Source organism: Thamnophis elegans, chromosome 9 (genome assembly GCF_009769535.1).
Source record: "Thamnophis elegans isolate rThaEle1 chromosome 9, rThaEle1.pri, whole genome shotgun sequence".
Taxonomy (NCBI): Eukaryota; Metazoa; Chordata; class Lepidosauria; order Squamata; family Colubridae; genus Thamnophis; species Thamnophis elegans.
The window spans coordinates 24,145,794-24,165,155 of NC_045549.1; the positions used below are offsets into that span (position 1 = coordinate 24,145,794).

Here is a 19,362-nt window from a genome sequence, read left to right on the forward strand (position 1 = left end):
CCTTTAAAAAAGTGAAGCAGGCAAGAAGTCAAATCTGCATACATATTTGTACTTGGTATATGTATAAGCCGTGTGTGCCAAGCAAAATTACTATCATATAAAATGGGTTTTCAAAATTTTCAAGCCAGAGAAACTGTTACAGCAGTTAAATAAATACCGGTAAATCCCAGAGCCCTTAGAAAAGAGACAAAGTTGTGATGAGAATTAACTGATTTTTTTTTATTTATTTTTTTGCATTTAGTTTCTGGTGAATACTCAGGTTTGACAGGACCAATTTGAAAATCCCTGAAATAGGGAACAAAGATTCTTATGTTAAGAGATATATTCTAAAGCCATTATTTAGGAAATGAGAATGACCAAATACTGCATTATTTATCTAATTGCTTTTATTAGAAACATAAAAATTACTTTAATTTATACTCTTCTATAATCTGAATCTTTGTGCTGTTAAATGCCAACAATTAATATTTCTTTTGGAGGGAAATACAGTGAAATCATGTGGTGTTTTTATTGTAGTAAAAGCCAACATCATTAAATACATGTAATTTTTTTTAAAAAAAAAAGCAAAAGTGACAGAGATCAGGAAGTTGAAATCCAAGAATCTTGACGTCAATAAACTGAGGACCCAGATTGTTGTGGGCAACCACTCAGAGGGCTGTAAAGCACCGTGAAGCAGTATATAAACCTAAGTGCTATTGCTATTAAGCAAGAGAAAGTTGACAAAATAGGTTTTATGTGTGTATGTGTGTATGTGTAGGGGGGGGGGGGGAGAAGAACTCAATGGAATTCAAACCATGCCTGAACCACATTATAATCCGATTTGTAGGATTATATTGCAGATACTACAATATACAATATATTGCAGATAGGGATGCAATGGCTCAGTGGCTAAGATGCTCAGTTTGTCAATCAGAAAGGTCGCAGTTCACTGGTTCGAATCCCTAGCACTGTGTAACGAGTGAGCTCCCATTACTTGTCCCAGTTTCTGCCAATCTAGCAATTTGAAGGGATATAAAAAATGCAAGTAGAAAAATAGGAACCACCTTTGGTGGGAAGGCAACAGCGTTTGTATGTCATGCCGGCCACATGACCACACTGGTTCTTCCGCCCCCTAGAGTCGGAACGACTAGCACATATGTGCCAGGAGAACTTTACCTTTATTGCAGATACGCAAACTCAATCATAGTCTTAACTAAGTAAAAGCATCTTTTTACCAGACATGTTTCCACCACACTTGCCCCCCACCCTTGAAAAACAAATGGTGAAATTTTAGCACTAAGCAACTCCTGGCGACATTTGGAGGTTATTCCAGCGTTTCTCAACCTTTTGGCGACTTGAAGAAATGTTGACTTCCAGCTCCCAAAAAGCTGGCTAGGGAATTCTAGGAGTTGAAGACCTCACCTCTTCAAGCCCACCGTCCTTGTCCTACCGTCCCCATTTATATGTACTCATTTTATGTGTTTATGGCTATGTTTTGCTTACTTATATTCATTTATTTGTGCCATTTTTGATACTTGTTTCCTTGCACCTGACAAATAACCAAGTCGCCAAAGGTTGAGAAACATTAAGGTGCAACGAAGGAGAACGCCTTGCAGATCAAAAGCCAGAGGTTTTCTTGCTGGCAAATGAGGTCTTGCAAAACAAGGCGGCTCCGAAGAACCACGGAAGCCGCCGCAGAGAGAAAAGCGGGCCGAGGATTTCCAGGAGGTAACCTGGCCAGCCTTCGCCTTCCTGACTAAAGGCAAATGGGAGGAGCGGGCAGGAAGTCCGGCCCTCTGGGGTGGGCAGCACCGCGCTGGATTTGTCGCTGCTGGCCCGCCCATCCTCGGCTGCCTCTGGGGCCAGCTACGCCCTCGCCGCTGCCTCCTCCTCCTCCTCCTCCTCGCAGAAGAGCGTGCTTCGCCATGGCTTTCGCGACCCGTCCCTTCGTGCGCCTAGCTTCCACCGCAGCCGCCAAGAAGCTGCTGATCAAGCATGTGACGGTGATCGGAGCCGGCCTGATGGGCTCCGGGATCGCCCAGGTGAGCTGCCTCACAGAGTCGTCTGCCCTCCGAGGCTGGAAATAAAGGGACGTCGGCTGGAGCAGTCCAGCTTTGAGCCTCCCTGGCCCTCCGCCTCCCTTGGTTAGTTGCATGGAAAATCTGTTCCTGGACGCAATTGGATCACCCCAGCGCTGGACTAAGAGCCGGAAAATCTGTGCCTTTGATTAATACTAAAGCGGAGGGTGATCTTAAGTCTGTTGCAATGGGGGAGGGGAATCAAAATTGCTAGCAAAAGAAGACTCCAGCAGGAGGAGGACACCACCTTCCTCCACTGCAGCCTTCCAAAAGTCCACTGCAGCTGGACTACAACTCCGGGAATGCCCACTTAGTATGGTATGAGAATTATACTTCTCATGCAACAGAATAGCTGGGAAATTCTGGGAGTTGAAAGCCCACACCTCTTAAAAGTTGCTGAGGTTGAGAAACCCAGGTTGCAGGTGGAGCAAAGTTGATCTGGGTAGATAAGTTCCCATTAAGCTGAACTTAAACATAACTATACTAGTAAAGAGGCACATGTCTCCAATGTGGTTTGGGTGTGTGGTGCTCAAGCTGTGGTAAGAGAAAACCTTTAGCTGCCATGGATATGCTGCCTTTTGGATACTATAACTTTCTTTGAAAACCTTAGGAATTCTACCCAAAAGTGCTTTTTTTCAAGAGGCAACTGGATTTTCTGATTTTTCTTTGAAGACTTTTGCTTCTCATCCAAGAAGCTTCTTCAGGACCGTGAAACATCTTCAAAGAAAAACCAAAAAGTCCAGGTGCCTTTTTGAAAAAGCACCTTTGGGACAACCATGACCTGGATGACTGAGAATCTCCATAGACACTTATGAATTATAACTCAGAATTTTCAAACGAAGTCTCATCCCAACTTTTGTTTTTGCCCATAGTGCCATTCTAAAACTTTTTTTTAATTAAAAAGGTGTCAAAAACAAGAGTCCCTTATTTCCCCCCCCAAAACCCTAATAGCCTGTTTTTTTTTTAAAAAAAGATACAGTATTTAAATTTAAGCAGCTGCAGCATTTCAATAAGGAAAAAAAAAAACATTGTAACAATAGTGACACTTTAAAAAATCCCCACAAAACACTGTAATCCAGGATTTTGTATAACAGGGCTTAGTCCTTACTACTAGTTAGTCCTTAGTCTTAACAGGCCTTAGTCTCTACTCTTCTCCAAGGACTGGTAGGAAATAATGGTTTTAACTAGTTTTCCAAATAACAGAGAGGGGCAGGATATCCTAGCCCCACGGTAAGGCAGATTCATTAATTTTAGGGAAAATTCAATGATTCGGAGCAGTTGAATGATGGAGCCATCCACTAAAACAATGGTTCTCAACCTTCCCAATGCCACGACCCTTTAATACAGTTCCACATGTTGTGGTGACCCCCAACCATAAAATTGGTGTCTCAGTTCCTAAGACCATCGAAAATATGTGTTTTCGACCCCTGTTAGGCGACCCCTGTGAAAGGGTCGTTCGACCCCCAAAGGGGTCCCGATCCACAGGTTGAGAACCACTGCACTAAAAAATACGGCCAGCGTCCCTTTGCTGGAATGCTCACATGGATAAGGAAATAACTGGCAGAGGAGGTGGGCTCATTGGCTTAAATCAGGGGTCCCTAAACTTTTCAGTTCATCACCCACTTCATGAATTTTCAGATTATTCAGCCATTTGCTATATAAAAAATGAATACTATTTAATAGTACTATGACTAATAGCAACAGCAATAATAGATAGCTTCGTCAAGCCTGGAGAAGTGATATCGAGCACTTTGGGGAATGCTGGCTTAAAGGGATTCCTTCAGCTGTATGATTATAAACAACAGTTCTGGCAAGTGCGTGTTGAAGTACCGTATTTATCGGCGTATAACACGCAGTTTTAAAACTAAAATTGCAAGCTTAAACCCTGCCTGCGTGTTATACGCCGATACTGCGTGTTATACGCCGATAAATACGGGTCCAACGCCGGGTCCACTGTTCCCTCTAAGGTGGCAAGAAACCCCCGCGCAGAGGTTTCTAACTCCCGCGCAGAGGTTTCTTTCAAAGCAAACGTGGGGAAGTCCTTTGCAGGCAGCTAGAACTGGCTGCCTGCAAAGGACCTTCCCAAACTTGTTTCAGCGGCAGCTCTCAGCCTGGCGGCAGCGTCACACAAACTGTGGAAGGAGGGGGAGGAGGAGGGAACCAAAGAGAGCTTTTACCGAGTCTGCGCCCCACAGCCAGGACCGTCCTGGCGCCTCCAGCCGCGTTTCTTCCTGCAAAGCCCTTCGGGCAACCCGAGAGTTCCGCTTGACGCCAGAAGGGCTTTGCAGGAAGAAACGCCGCGTTTTCTGGGAATTCTGGGAGTTGAAGTCCAGACATCTTCAAGTTGACAAGGTTGAGAAACACTGCACTAGATTGCCGCAACTACAACTCTCAGAATTCCCAGTCAGTCTCGAAAATAGAACCAACTTCATAACACGTTATTCTATATTGTTAATTGTGATCCAAAGTCTTAGGTTTAGTGACGGTTCAGAAAAGGTGTTTCATTGGCTTGCCTAGAAGAGACCCCGCTGGCCGCTGAAACAATTGTGGCAGAGATTTCGCCATTGAGAAGACTTAAGTTGAAAGCCGGGCGAATTCATTGAAAAAGGCCGAAGCGGGAAAAGCGGCGCTTCCAAAAGGCGAGGGGAGAAAACCTTGTTCTCTAGGCAACTAGGAAGACTCGGGTCAAAACTCGCGAGAATTACCCAACCACTCGATCTCCAGTATAGTACTCTCTGGTCTGAGAATAATCAGAACGGGTGGGCGGGGAGTCACAGACGGAACTACATTTCCCAGCGGCCTCTTGAAAAAATAGCCTCCCGCTTTTTCCGAGCGCATTCGCGTTCCCTACGGCGCGGCGGTTGAACCTGGGCCGCTCTGGGAAAGCGGTCGCGATGGCTGGCTGCAATGTTAATGCGGCTTCTCCCCCAATCGAGTTGACTCCGCTTATCCGGAAACTTCGTAAGTGGTTGGTTTGTCTGCACCGATAGCCCGTGTGCCTACTCAGAGGCTGGGGTTTTTTTGTTTTTTGTTTTGATTTTGGATTCCTAAAAGTTGATAATGGCTTTGCTTTGGGGATGAAAAAAAGTAACCCCAAACCACTGCTTAACTGCACAAAACATCCCAAACCAGGATTCTCAGGATGTACAAACCCCAGTGTGAATCTGTTTATTGCACGCAGAAAAGTAGCATATTCCGCCCCTATTTCTCTACTTTTGGTTTTGAGTTTGGTAGATTCTCAATACGACCCCTTTTCAAAGTCGCATCTATTTTTATACGTATTGATTGATTGGTGACTGTGTCATCCCATCAGTGTCAACTCTTAACGATCACGCATAATAAATAAATGTTCTTCACAATCTATACAAAGGGAATACCAAAAAGAGGAAAAATTGATAAAGAGGGTAGGTATGTTAACATTGTTGCAGCAGAACTGCACAAAACTGGCTAGAATGTAGTAAAAGGAGATGGAGTGGAAAACTAAAAAGGAATATTGACACCGTCAGGAAATGGAAAGAATGCAAGTGACAAAAACAGTAATAGAAGCTTTTAACAATAAAGATTATTATTCCTGATATTAAAAGAAGAAGAAAAATGCTTAGAAGAATAGATTATATGAGATCATGATTGAAAGATAATGAACAGTCACATGCCTTGTCCTCCCTAAGAAAGTATCCTAAATTTTCAGTGTGCTGTTTTAACAAAATCAATTCACTGGCTAATTTTGAATATGTGTGTGGTATCACATGTACAAGAATATAGATATGAGGAGGCACAGTCTCTAATAATCCAACATAGATACAGAAGCTCATTGGGTAATTTTGGACCAATCACTCTCTCTCAGCCCTAGACTAGGAAGTTAAAAACATCTGCCTGTCACCTGCACTGTGCTAAATTATGGTCTGTAATGTACAGGGAAGAAATTGTTTACTCCGCCGCAGATTGTTTGGAATTTATAAAATGTGTGTGTGTGTGTGTGTGTGTGTGTGTGTATATATATATATATATATATATATATATATATATATATATATGTAAAAAATAACTCTTTTTTTGCAATATTTCCCCCCTTTTTAAAAAAATAAACAGGTCACGAGCTGTGTGAAATTAGAGAAAGAGCGCTTAAGAATATTTTATCTAAATTAAACCATAATTTGATTACGTATGACGATTTGGTTCAAGAAAAGCTACTATTTATCAGTCTTTTAGAATGGTTCAACTTTCCTGTAGTACCAATGAAGTCATTTATTTTTAATGAAAAAAATTTTTACTCAAATTTTTGTGTTAAAATGGGGGATGCGTGTTATACGCCGGTGCGTGTTATACGCCGATAAATACGGTAGTTAGTTGGCAGACCTCATTTGTGTAAATGTTTCACTCAATGGCAAAAGCACGCACAGAATAATAGCCCTATGGCGAGATAGGCAGCAAATAAATTTAGCAAAAAAATAAAACTTTTGTCAAAGTAGCAGAAGCAGTATTGTGCCATCACAATGCAAGATCCGTCTTTCATGTGTCCATATAATGTTGCAACACATTCACAGTACTGTTTTAATCAAGGTAACAATAATCCCCAGCCAGCTCTGCTGACAGTATGGAAGTCTCCAAATTGCACAGTACCTTGTTGGTAGGCCTCATTCAAGTATCTAATCATATGGTTCTTTGCTAAGGAATTTGTGCAATAAAGATAACTATATCTTTGCACTTTGATCCTTTTTGTTCCAACTTAGTTGGGGGTAAGAAAAAGCCAAGTGGACAGAGCTTTAATTTGTTTAAACACCCCCCCCCCCTTTTGGTAATAGGGAGAGAAGCTCCAAGAATTTACCAGAATGAAATGAGTCGTCAGAATGTATTGAGTGTACACAGAATTGATTTTTTTCAGAGTGATGTGAATTTTTAGAAGTATTGACTTAAAGTTTGGTTGGCATGGACAAAGATCCATGTCATATTTGGCAATTGTGTTTCATATCTCGGTAACTCTGTGACTCTGAAACATGCCTTTGGCAATGCAATCATTAATGGTCACTGGTAATGTTTTCATAAGAACATGTGAATGTCACTGTAAAGATGTAGATTCTAAAATCACTGTTATTTTCAAGAGTGTCATTGGATTCCCTGGCTGTGTTTTTAGAAAATAAAAATGGCAAGTAGCTGTACCTCATGATTTATATACACCCAGTTGCCCAGGGAGAAAAAATACAGTAATTGTCAATTTGCAATAGGGAAGCAGTGGCTAAGACACTGAGCTTGGTGATCAGAAAGGTTGGCAGTTCAGCGGTTTGAATCCCTAGCACCACATAACGGAGTGAGCTCCCACTACTTGTCCCAGCTTCTGCCAACCTAGCAGTTCAAAAGCATGTAAAAATGCAAGTAGAAAAAATAGGAACCACCTTTAGTGGGAAGGTAACAGCATTCCATGCACCTTTGAAGTTTAGTCATGCTGGCCACATGACCACGGAGACGTCTTCGGACAGCGCTGGCTCTTTGGCCTAGAAACGGAGATGAGCACCGCTGTCTAGAGTCTGGAACAACTAGCACAAATGTGCGAGGAGAACTTTTACCTTTATAATTTGGAAAGCAGAGTAAAATTTTGATTGCATACATAGAAAGAAAGATGAAGCCAGAATTAGCATGTAGTATTCTACTGACATGAATGGGATGTTTTCTTTTTTCCCCTGGACTTTTGTGGAGAATGTGGAGCAAAAGTATCTTTCACTAAAAACAAATAACTCTGTTTTAGAGTTTCTGGTGCTCCTTTTTATGTCCCCCAGATGGTAGGAAACCATACTACTGATTTTGAGCAACAAATGTCGAAAAATGGTTTCGGGGACCAATAAAAAGAAAGTTAGTGGTTGTGTGCAATCCTGGGACTGCAGGCTGCCCATCTTTCGATTAACATTATTTGTGAACCTAGTTGTAGTTTATGCAACAAAAAACATGGATATAACAAACTGATATTTTGTCTGATGCATATTCAACCATTGTTTCCTGCATAAAATGTTGGTGGGAAGGAGTTGTGAGTAATTTTTGCAAAGACTGTAAGGTAAAGGTTCCCCTCGCACATGTATGCTAGTCGTTCCCGACTCTAGGGGGCGGTTCTCGTCTCCGTTTCAAAGCCAAAGAGCCAGCGCTGTCCGAAGACATCCCTGTGGTCAAGTTACCTTCCCACCCAAGGTAGTTCCTATTTTTCTAATTGTATTTTTACATTTTAAGACTATAAGGTACTGTTGCTTAAGTACCATGGCTAAGATGATGCATATTGGGGGAATTTAACCTTATAATATCATTCTAGCGTGTAATAATCTCTCATCTCTTGTTTGCTATATTTAAATTGGTTGTTTCTTTTCAGTTTTTCAGGTCTGTTACTCTTTATTTTGACTTTTATTTGCTTCTTGTTCTTTATTTCCTTTTTCTTAATTCCATCTATGTTTGGCCCTTTTAGGCTGCAATCCAATAGTCTCGTTAAGCGTATGTGTCAGGCTGCATTGTTAATACATCTCATGCATTTGTAAATTAAGTTATTGCTTTGAATTATCATCTTGCACAAAAATTATTTTCCTAAGATCCTTTTCAGCTTTTCATTCCTATTTATTTACATATTTATTTATTTACGTATTTATTATTTATATCAAATTAAATTTGACTACTCCTTCGGGATTTAAGCACTTGAGAACATGATTAATGACATTTAAAAAAAAAATAAACCTGCCTATTGTTAGATGTTCGTATAAGTACTTCTACAGAAAAGACTAGCCCAGAAATATTTTTGGTAACTTACCTTCCCAGCACAGACTGTGCTTTGTCACTGCAATACATTAGCAACCTGAGACAACTGCATACTTTCTATGGTGTATCCTTCAAGGGCACCGTTCATTTGCTACAAGGGCTGAGGTGAAAGGTAAGCAAATAGAAGTAACTTTTACACAACTTTTGCAAAGTTATAGTTAGGCATTGTTTCATTCTAGAAGCAATTTTGCATAAGCAGAAAAAAAGTGTAAAAAACATTTTTACCTTAGCAAAGATCCAATCTAGCATCAAGCAAACAGTATGGACCAATAAAAATAGAGATGCCAACATTCCTACTTAATTCTAGAAAAACTCCACAACTATCCCCTTCTCCCCCATCCCCCCCACCCCCCAGTTAAAATATTACATATACAAACACTGGAAAGCAAACCCAACTTGCAAACCATTATTTGGCTGAAGAAGCCTTGATGGGACATGAGGGAAAATGTCCTCTAAAAAACTGATTAGTACCTTGGTACTGATTTCCCCAAAGCCTGGAGAATCCAACTAAGCATGTAAAGGTTTATTTCTTCCTTGAGCAGAGTCAGTTTGTTACTTGATTTAATGATACAGAGTACTGTATTTTTCGGACTACAAGAAAAAAATAGTATTTGGCCTCTGCATGTCGCATTTTCACCCTCCCTAGCCCCCAGAAGCACTCTGCAGTGCTCAACACAGCCCGTTTTCAACAAAAATGGGCTCATCTTTGGACTCCCAAGCCCTCTGTGCATCGTGTTTTCTCTCCCCCCCCCCACGTAGCACTCTGTAGTGCTCAACACGGCCCGTTTTCAACAAAAATGGGCCCATCTTTGGACTCCCAAGCCCTCTGTGCATCGTGCTTTCTCTCTCCCCCCCCCCCCGCGTAGCACTCTGCAGTGCTCAACACAGTCCATTTTCAACAAAAATGGGCCCAGCTTTGGACTCCCAAGCCCTCTGTGCATCGTGTTTTTTCTCTCTCTTCCCCCCCCCCCCCCATAGCACTCTGCAGTGGTCAACACGGCCCGTTTTCAAAAAAAAAAAAAATTTGGCCATGAGGAGCACTGGGAGACAAGGAGGGCAAAAATGTGACACATGGAGGGTTCGGATGAAGCAAAATGCCAGTATTCGGTCTATAAGACGCACCTAAATTTTCACCCACTTTTAAGGGTGGAAAGGTACATCTTATACTCTGAAAAATACGGTAAATCTGTGTAAGACTGTTTGGAGGGGCATCAGCAGATGTTTTGGTAGGGCCCAAGAGAGAAAGAGGAAGAAAAGTGAGTAGGAGAAGCACAACAATATAACCCATCTATTTTTCGATAAATGGGAAAACTTCATTAATATATGCATTAATAAAAATTCACACAATTACATTTAGGGATGAAAAATACTGAAGTGTGCAAAGTAATTTCCCAATAGCTCTGTTCCATAGCGCGTCCATCCTTATCTGGGCACGCCTCAGGTATGTGAACATAACATCCATAATTTCCAACCAGCATGAATGGTGGTGGGAATTTAGGAAATCGAAATTCACATATGTATGAAGTTAAGAAATACTCAGATAGATTATTAAGAAACATTTTATAACTAGCATTTAGACAGACTAATCTCAGACTCATTTTATATGGGTCCAATCTACAAAATGCTGTAGGGAGAGAAAGAATTGGCAATGGAAGAAGAAAATTAATGTTAGCTTCAACCCTAATTTTGTTTGTTATTTTTTTTTCATACATACATGATTTCTCTTATGATGCATCAGGCATTCTAATTGAGAAGACAATCTACTAAGTGCATTGCATCCATTAAGATAGTTGTAGTATACGTGCCTTCATATTCACATTTCATAATTATGGGTATGGTTGGCTACCATAATTTAAACACACTACCCTTTTGCATGATACAAACCATGGATAATTATATGACTTAAAATAGTTTTAAAATACTATTGTGCAATTTTCCAAGTACAACATTTTAAGAGAAGAATTCACTCCTTGTGTTGAGTCATAGTTTGATTAACCATGGTTAAGTAAGTCACAATTGGCTGAGTTTAGAGAAATTTATAAGTCACAGTGGCCAAGTTCACACAATGTTCTAATTCAATGCAGAGCAAATCACTTTCACACAGTGTGTGAATTCAGCCTATGCTTTACGGACAGATTTCTTTAGAAGGAACACTTAATGGTTTAAAGATTAAATCTTCCTTACTGGCTTTGGCAAATACATGTTAAAAAGTAACTTTTCCTTTTTTTTAAAAAAAAAGGAAAGTAACTGCTTTTCTTTAAGGCTTTTAGAGAAAAAGCAAAGTTTCATTATTATTTTTTGATGATTGCCTTTTACCATATTTCCCCAAAAATAAGACTGGGTCTTATATTAATTTTTGCTCCAAAGCATGTATTAGGGCTTATTTTCTGGTTAGGTCTTATTTTGGGGAGAAATTCAGTACTAAATGCATCCATCTGGCTGAAAATCTTAACTGGGGCTTATTTGGGGGTAGGGCTTATATTGAGAGCATCCTGAAAAATCATGTTAGGACTTATTTTCCGGTTAAGTCTTAATTTTGGGGGAAGCAGGGTAGTACTGTGATCGTTCCAGGAACAAGTTAAGTAAGGTGTTTTATTGTCTGCTTGCAATTGAACCATCTTTCTTAACCAAGAGTATTTTAAGGAAAACTTGATGCTCTCTTCATATATCTCAGTTGTGTTTTGCTTCTACCAGAGACACACAATAAATAAGATACAGTACTGCAATTGGCATTTTCTGTACAGCTGGCTTTAATTCTTATCCTCAATTAAGACTAACAATACTATGGAGCTATGAAGATGATGGTGTTCATCTAATTTCTTAAAAACAAATGATAATGAGGTAATTCCCTAATTAGGACCAAGTAGAGATTATTGATATTCCAGGTCCTATCTCTGTATGGAATGTCATATACTACCCTATGGCATACCAGATCTGATTGGACAATCATTTGTCTGAAATGATACAGGGTTTCCTACTTGAGCAGGGGGTTGGACTAGAAGACCTTCAAGGTTCCTTCCAACTCTGTTATTATTCTCTCTGCTGGCATTTTGGAGGGCATTAAAAACATGAACATGTGGAGGTTGGGAGGTGAATGGGACCCTTAAAATTGTAAATGTTTTATCAAAAATGGCCAATATTTAGTGTAACCTCAGTAGGTCTGGTAAATATATTGCTTTGATCTTGAATTTATCCTTTCTCTTGTTATTTCCCCCCCTTGTTAGCATGGTAGTTTCTGCTTTTTCTTAAGTCTTGGAATATGGGAAGAGTGGACAAAAATTTGATTAGTTTGAATTTGATTTATTTGACTTAGTTTTGGAGTTAAGTTAGGTGGTTTCACATTTAAGTTTAGTCCCTGTTAGGAGAAGGCTAAGGACTGTGTACAAAGGTGTTTCTGAAAACAGAAGGCCAATCAAAAGGTATTGAGTCTCTTTTTATGGGGCCGATCTTTTATCTGTTCAGGAATTTTGTTTGTGCTGGTATTTGAGTCATACAGATTTAAGTTTTGTGCATGTTTAAATTTCCACTTATTCCCGATATCACTTAGGATCCATCACTTTTTTTGTAGGAAACGGATTAACTTTTCTTTTTCTTCCCCTTTGCCTATCTTTTTTACAGGTTGCTGCAGCAACTGGCCACACGGTGGTATTAGTGGACCAGTCAGACGAAATATTAAATAAGTCCAAGAAACAAATTGAGGATAGTCTGAAGAAAGTATCAAAGAAAAAGTTTGCAGACAAACCCGAGGTAACTTTTTATAAATATTGAGAAGGCTAGTGTTCTTTTTCATGTTTAGTATAAAAGGGCTAACTTTCGCCAACATGCAATAAAGGAGCATGAACTGCATTGGGAGGCCACTAGATTAAGGAAGGCTTTTAATGCAGAAATAAATTTTTGGGGACATAAGGAAAGCTAAACTAAAATCAAATTGGTATTGATTTTTTAAAAACTTTTTAAATAAAAAATCAAAATCCAGCATAGATAACCATTGCAAAAAGTCCTCAAAAAGTAGTGCTGCTACAGGTTACTGTATTTTTCGGAGTATAAGATGCACCTTTTTGCCTCAAAAAAGAGGATAAAAATCTGGGTGCGTCATACCCTTTTTTTTGGCTCCTGAAACTCCGCCCCCTCCACCAAAATGGCCGTGCATAGCATTTAGGAGCCTTGCAGAGTGCTGCTGGGAGCTGGGGAGGGCAGAAAAGAGCGAACAACTGGCCGTTTTTTGCTCTCCCCCCCCCCCCCCCCGAGGAGCACTCTACAAGCCTCCTTACAGCTATTCATGCCCTTTTTTGGGGAAAAAATAACCATTTTTCATGAAAACAAGCCATTTTTGGGAGGTCTGCAGAGTGCAAAAACTTTTTTTTTTTAAATTTGACTCTTCAAAACCTTGGTGCGTCTTATACTCTGGTGCGTCTTATACTCCGAAAAATACGGTACTCATATTCATTTGTATCCTCTAAAGACAATACCTGTTAGAGGTTCAGATTGAAGGTGATCTGGTTGAATCTCCCTTTTGAAGCCAATCCAAAGGGCTTTTACCTACTGAAGTAGAGCAACCACATTGCTGCTTTTTGAACCTCTCAGTGCTTTTCTGCTCCAACGCACAGAATACTTGCCTTTAAAGTGCATGAGGCTGCTCTCGGTGCTTTGTAAGTTTGAGGATTTCGGTAGCAGCAGCCTTTTGCTTCAGGCACGTTGCCTTCAAAGCTTGTTGTCTTCAGTGCCGGAAGCCAAAAGTTGAGACAAGTGGCACCTGCTTTATGCAGTAATATTTTTTGAAAGAGACGGCGCAAATGTGTCCCGGTTGTGTAGAGTGGAAAGCTCAGATTCAGGTGTATTGGTGATTGTATCTTTGAAGTTCTGCCATAGTGATGTATATCAGTGCTGACAGTTGGAACATGTGCTGCCAAATGGGGAGGGAATCAGCACAGCTGCACATGGAAAATTGTGTGAAGCCCCAGAGGTGGAATTTCATCATTTAATTGGGCAGGGCAGGGGGGGAGGATATAAAGCTGCCAGTGGCTCCCTTTTCTCTACTGCATTTTGCTACTTGAGGGACAAGCCATAATGTTAGTTTCCTCTGTCAGTTCAATGTGCACAAACGGATCCCTAATATTTTATAATATCGCATTCTATTACATGTTTTGATGGTTATTTAAGACTTTTTAATTATTGGATTTATTGTTACATTTGTGAAATGGGTGGCTGGGAGGACAAATGACTTTAAAGCAAGCTTCTGTTTATGCAGATGAGTGTAATACGCAGTAAACACATTTGATTGCTTTTCCAACTTTGCAGGCTGGTGCAGAATTTGTTGAGAAGACTTTAAAGAATATAACCGTGAACACGGATCCGGTCTCTGTGGTCCACAGCACTGACCTTGTAGTAGAGGCCATTTTGGAACACTTAGCCCCAAAAACTGAGCTCTTCAAGACACTGGATAAGTTTGCATCAGAGTATGTTTTAAAATTATTATAGACAAGATAAATACAAAAAGTCATTACCAACTAGAGAGATGAAAATATTAATTTGCAGGACTATACCGTCTTCTGATGATTTTGACGATTAGTCTAAGAAAAGAAGTTTAAATGTAGGGTTGGTTGTTCAGATTTACCCTCCTGTTCACAACCCAAATAAACTTTTGACCAGATGCATAAATAACCAGTTGAAAATGTTAACTGGTTTAAGAGAAATGGGGAGAATTGACATTTATTTATTTCAAAGGAAAAGCAGCTTTGCTAGATGTCGTAACTGCTTTCATTAAAGAAAAGATTATAACTAATTTTGTTTCTACTTGTAAACTGCTTCTGGATCTGTTCTTGAGGTGAAAAAATGAATTTGATTTTGAGTTTTGCTGATTAGATAGATTTATTGTTATAGAAATCGCTAGTACATATTAGTATGTAAAAGTAAAAAAATGGAGGTTGTATGTTACCTGCTACTGTGTTAAAAAGAGTCAGAAGTCAATGCTTGTGTTTGTTTTTTCTTTTTCCCCTACACTTTTCCCTTTCTCTTTTCGTTTTCCTTTCTTTCCCATTATTTTCATTTGTGTTTATATTTTATATTTCGATAAACTTAATAACACTATATATCCAAGCTTACAGAGAGGTTTAATTGATGCGCTGAAGGTTGGGCCCAAAAATGTGTATCCAGCAAAGATGGGACACTAATTTTGAATTCATCTAAATTCAGTTAAAATAAATGTATACACATAATTCTTGCTTAAAGTCCACTTGTTCTGCAGCTATTCAGTTACAATGATGCTGAATGAGGGGAATTTATGAAAGATCCTCATTGTTATGACTATTGCAATGCCCCTACAGCAGTGTTTCTCAACCTTGGCAACTGGAAGATGTCCAGACCTCAACTCCCAGAATTCCCCAGCATTCGCTGGCTGGGGAATTCTGGGAGTTGAAGTCCGGACATCTTCAAGTTGCCAAGGTTGAGAAATACTGCCCTACAGTCTCGCCATTGCGATTTGGGCACTTGGCAAGCGGCTCGCAATTATGACATCATAGAGTAGCATGATACCATTTGTAACCTTCACTGTTAACTTCTGACAAGGAAAGTCAGTGGGGAAGTTCTCAGGAGGTTGCAAATTTCAATCACATGACATTACCTCGTGTTGTTCGCTGAACAACAGCAATTGGTATGGCCAGCCACAACTGCTGTTATACGTTGGCGCAGTCACGTGACATATCGCTTTGTCCTCCAAACTGCTTAGCAACGGAGCTGCTGTCCCAATTACTGTCATTATGCAAGTACCTATATTCATTAAGTACATGTATTTAGTAGTAAGTAGTATGATTTATCTCATGTATTTCATAATTTTCTTTTGTTACATCAGAAATTAGAATGGAAAGCATCTTTCTGGGGGAGTCACGGGTTACCCACTGTGAATCTTTGTTTGAATTTAAATCACTTGTTTCTAAATTAAAATATAGTTAATGGAAACCCAAAGTTGTATGGAGAGTTAGCGTAGCTTAATTATTCTGACTTTTTAATTTTATAGTCTAATCTTCTATATTAGCTTTTATTTTAACTTGCTGGCTTAATGCGATAAAAAGAATATAACTTTCCCCCTTCTTTGCTTTGTCATGCCAAATAAAGCATTCGAAATCATATTTTGCTCACCAGAAGCTGAGAACTCATCTTGCTTTCACATTGAGGGTTCTTATCATTTTAAGATATTCTCTACTCTGTAGGAAAAGTCTGAGTGAAAATATTAACTTCAGAAAGAAAGGAAGTGGTGTAATTCTCCACCTGTGATCAAAGATTAAAAAGATATTCCTACACCAAAGAATCATTCTAGTAAATTATTTAGGTAAAGTCCCATCTCTTCTTCCACAGAAAGGTAATCATGGCTGTTTCAGAGGAATTACTGTTGAAAATTGAGCAATTTTATCACAATATCATTGATAAAATAATCAACTAAATAGATTTTAAGGGTTGATGGAATGAATAGAGTGCAAGCTTGTTTGATGGTTGTATTTTTCATAGATCATTGTATCCATATCGCTCCTTTTAATAGCAAACTGAAACAAGCGCTGATGGCAGAATAGGCTGAATTTTGACAAAGCCACAGTCTGCAAAGTGTAGGGGAAAAATGTAAGATGTGTTAAAAAAAATAATAAGGCAGGTGATCAAAGAGTGATAAGAATCTAAAATAACCGAGTTACAACTGAAGCAGAGAATTTGGAGGAACATTAGAAAAAGGCAAAAATTAAGGTAGAGATGAAATGGTGTATCTTGAAAGAAAACTTATCAATCAGGAATTTTAAACAAGTGAACTGTAGCAACAATTTTTGCATTTTTAAACGTAAATAGCATATTGCAAAGCCTTATGCTGCAGTTTACTTCCCAGTTCCAGGTGTCTGATTTTAAGCTTAACTTCAAAGAACATGATTGTTCTTTATTTTTTCTGCAAACCTTTTGAAAACCAGGAATATAATTAGTCCTGTACATTTCAGCAGGGAAGTGCAATATTTAAGGCTAACCATTCAGTGGGATCTTGGAGGAGTGGTGCAGTGGCCTAGAGTTGGGCTCTCGCCTCACAATTGGGAGGCTTGAATTCAATCCTAAGTAGAGGCAGATATTTCTCTCTCTGGGCACACTGGGAATATATCTGCTGAACAAAACTCGGCATTGGTAACAGGAAGGGCATCCAGCCATTAAATCACTCTGTTTGCTCCATTCACTTGCACAGACTCCACCCAGCAAGGGATTATGGGATTGTTAAATGATAATGATGATGATGATTATTATTATTATTCAATGGGATCTTGAGAATTGCAATCCCAAAAGTTGGAGAGTCAGGAGAAAGAGGGTGGTGGACCCAGGACAAGAACTATAAAACTGAAATTCAATTAAAATACAATTACTAAGATTACTTTATGTATATTTAATAATGGTCGTATCTGGTCATATTAAATTTAAACATTAGCAACAGCTTTGATAAGGAGGTGTGACTTTTGGTGGTGGTTAATGTATCTTATTTTAAATTCCCATTACGTGCATCTGATGATGAAATAGTGCATAAATCTTTTCTACTAATCTTGGAATTTAGAGGTTGAGTTTAGGCATTTCTCCTTTCTTCTAGCCTTGAGTTGCTATTATGTTAATATTTTAATGAGTACTCTCTGAGTTTATTAAAAATTTGACTTATCAGAGAGATTAGATTCTTGCTGAATTTGAAATGAACAATGAAGGGACGTAAGCATTTTTTTTTCTTTTGGTTCCCTTTGTGTCAGATGATGCTACAAGTACAGTAATAGGTTTTATTCTTTTGGGGAATACTTTGATTTTAAAGGATATCTAACTCTGGTTATATGGTAGAATAATCTGATTTCTAAAAGAGAATGCCATGTGGATTGTTTATTAGGAATGAAGGCTTGATTATTTGAGGTGGTTGATCTGTTTATGTTATATCCTGCTTTTATTTTTTTATTATACATAATGTTCCTTTCTACTTTCGTGAGGGGGTGGGTTGAGTAGAGGGAGTGATTGGCTCAAATTCTCTTTAGTGCCTTCTATGTCTAAGAGTGGACTAGAACTGGGCATGGGTAGTCTTAGTGAAGAGAAGGACCAGGGGAGACATGATAGCAATGTTCCAGTATTTGAGGGGCTGCCACAGAGAGGAGGGGGTCAGGCTATTTTCCAAAGCACCTGAAGGCCAAACAAGGAATAATGGATAGAAGCTCAAGGAGAGATTAAACCTAGAAATAAGCAGAATTTTTCTGACAATGAGAACAATCAACCAATCGAGCAGGTTGCCTTTGGAAGTTGTGGGGGCTTCATCACTTGAGACTTTCAAGAAGAGATTGGGCTGCCCTTTGTCAGAAATGGTGTACAGTCTCCTGCTTGAGCAGGGGGTTGGACTAGATGACCTAAAATTTCCCTTCCAACTCTGTTAATCTAACATTTTGAAGAATTTTTTTTTTGCTTGAGCCTCTCTGCTGCAGTAATATGTTAAATTTGGGATCTGTATTCATGCAGATTTTATTTTAATTTAGAGGCTTCTTTTCTACATTCTTCACATATGTTGTTCTCAAACTTTTGAGTCTGAGATGAGCCTGAACGATCTTCTATAGAAAAGCACTAAAGCACTATCTAGCACCTTAAAAAGCAACAGGTATCCACTGCAAGCTGAGCACAAGTGCAGTATTTCATCAGAGGCATGGAAGAGTATTTTGACAATACCGGCATATGTTCGTGTACACCCATTCTTAGAAGGAGGGAACCAAAACAATAAAAGGGAAAATCAGAGGGAAATGAAATGAAATTAGTGGGCACTTGGTGAATGTGGGAAATGCAGAAGAGAATGCAATCTGTGAAAATTGCCTATAGCTAACGTTCTTATGGGTACAAAGATATGGGTTTTTCAGTAATTATTTTGCTACTGAGCATTCTCTCTCTCTCTCTTTCTCTGTCTCTCTCTCTCTCTGTCTCTCTCTCTCAGTATCTCATTCTCTCCCTCCCCCCTCTCAATAATTAATTTGTATGTATTGATCTTTATTATTTTAATTTACCGTATTTTTCGGACTGTAAGATGCAACATGATTATGAAGAGATAAATTTTTTAAAAACGTTTTTGCACTCTGCAGGTTTTCCAAACCCTCTGCACGCCTCATTTTTTTCAAAAAAAGGAGGGGGAGCAAGCAGAACTTTGGGAGGCTTGTAGAGTGCTCCTGGGGGTTGGGAGGCATAAATGAGGAAAAATGGTCTGTTTTTTGCTGTTTTTGCCTCCCCAGCCCTCAGGAGCACTTTGCAAGCCTCCCAAGCCCTTGGCACGTCCATTTTTGTAAACGGGGCGGGGTTTCAGTAGACCAAAAATGTTGTATTCAGTATATAAGATGCATCCAGATTTTCACCCTCTTTTGGGGGGGAAAAAGGTGCATCTTATACTCCAAAAAATACGGTAACTATTGAGAGAACAAGTTAGTTTTTCTCTAGGAAGATCCATCTGTCTGTCCAAACGGTAGAGGTTGAAAGGAGCACAATGATACCTAATTAATAGATT

At 39.4% G+C, this 19,362-nt stretch overlaps 1 protein-coding gene across 1 annotated transcript in view; it reads left to right on the forward strand.

Annotated features, from left to right (window-relative positions):
• Positions 1–1,855: 1,855 nt before the first annotated feature.
• The window catches only part of HADH (hydroxyacyl-CoA dehydrogenase), a 28,097-nt gene continuing 10,590 nt past the window's right edge, over positions 1,856–19,362 (forward strand). The window contains exons 1-3 of the mRNA XM_032224130.1: positions 1,856–2,021; positions 12,462–12,590; positions 14,142–14,299. Of these exons, the coding sequence (XP_032080021.1) occupies positions 1,905–2,021; positions 12,462–12,590; positions 14,142–14,299 (404 nt within the window). The 5' untranslated portion in view covers positions 1,856–1,904. The remainder of the gene's footprint in view (positions 2,022–12,461; positions 12,591–14,141; positions 14,300–19,362) is intronic.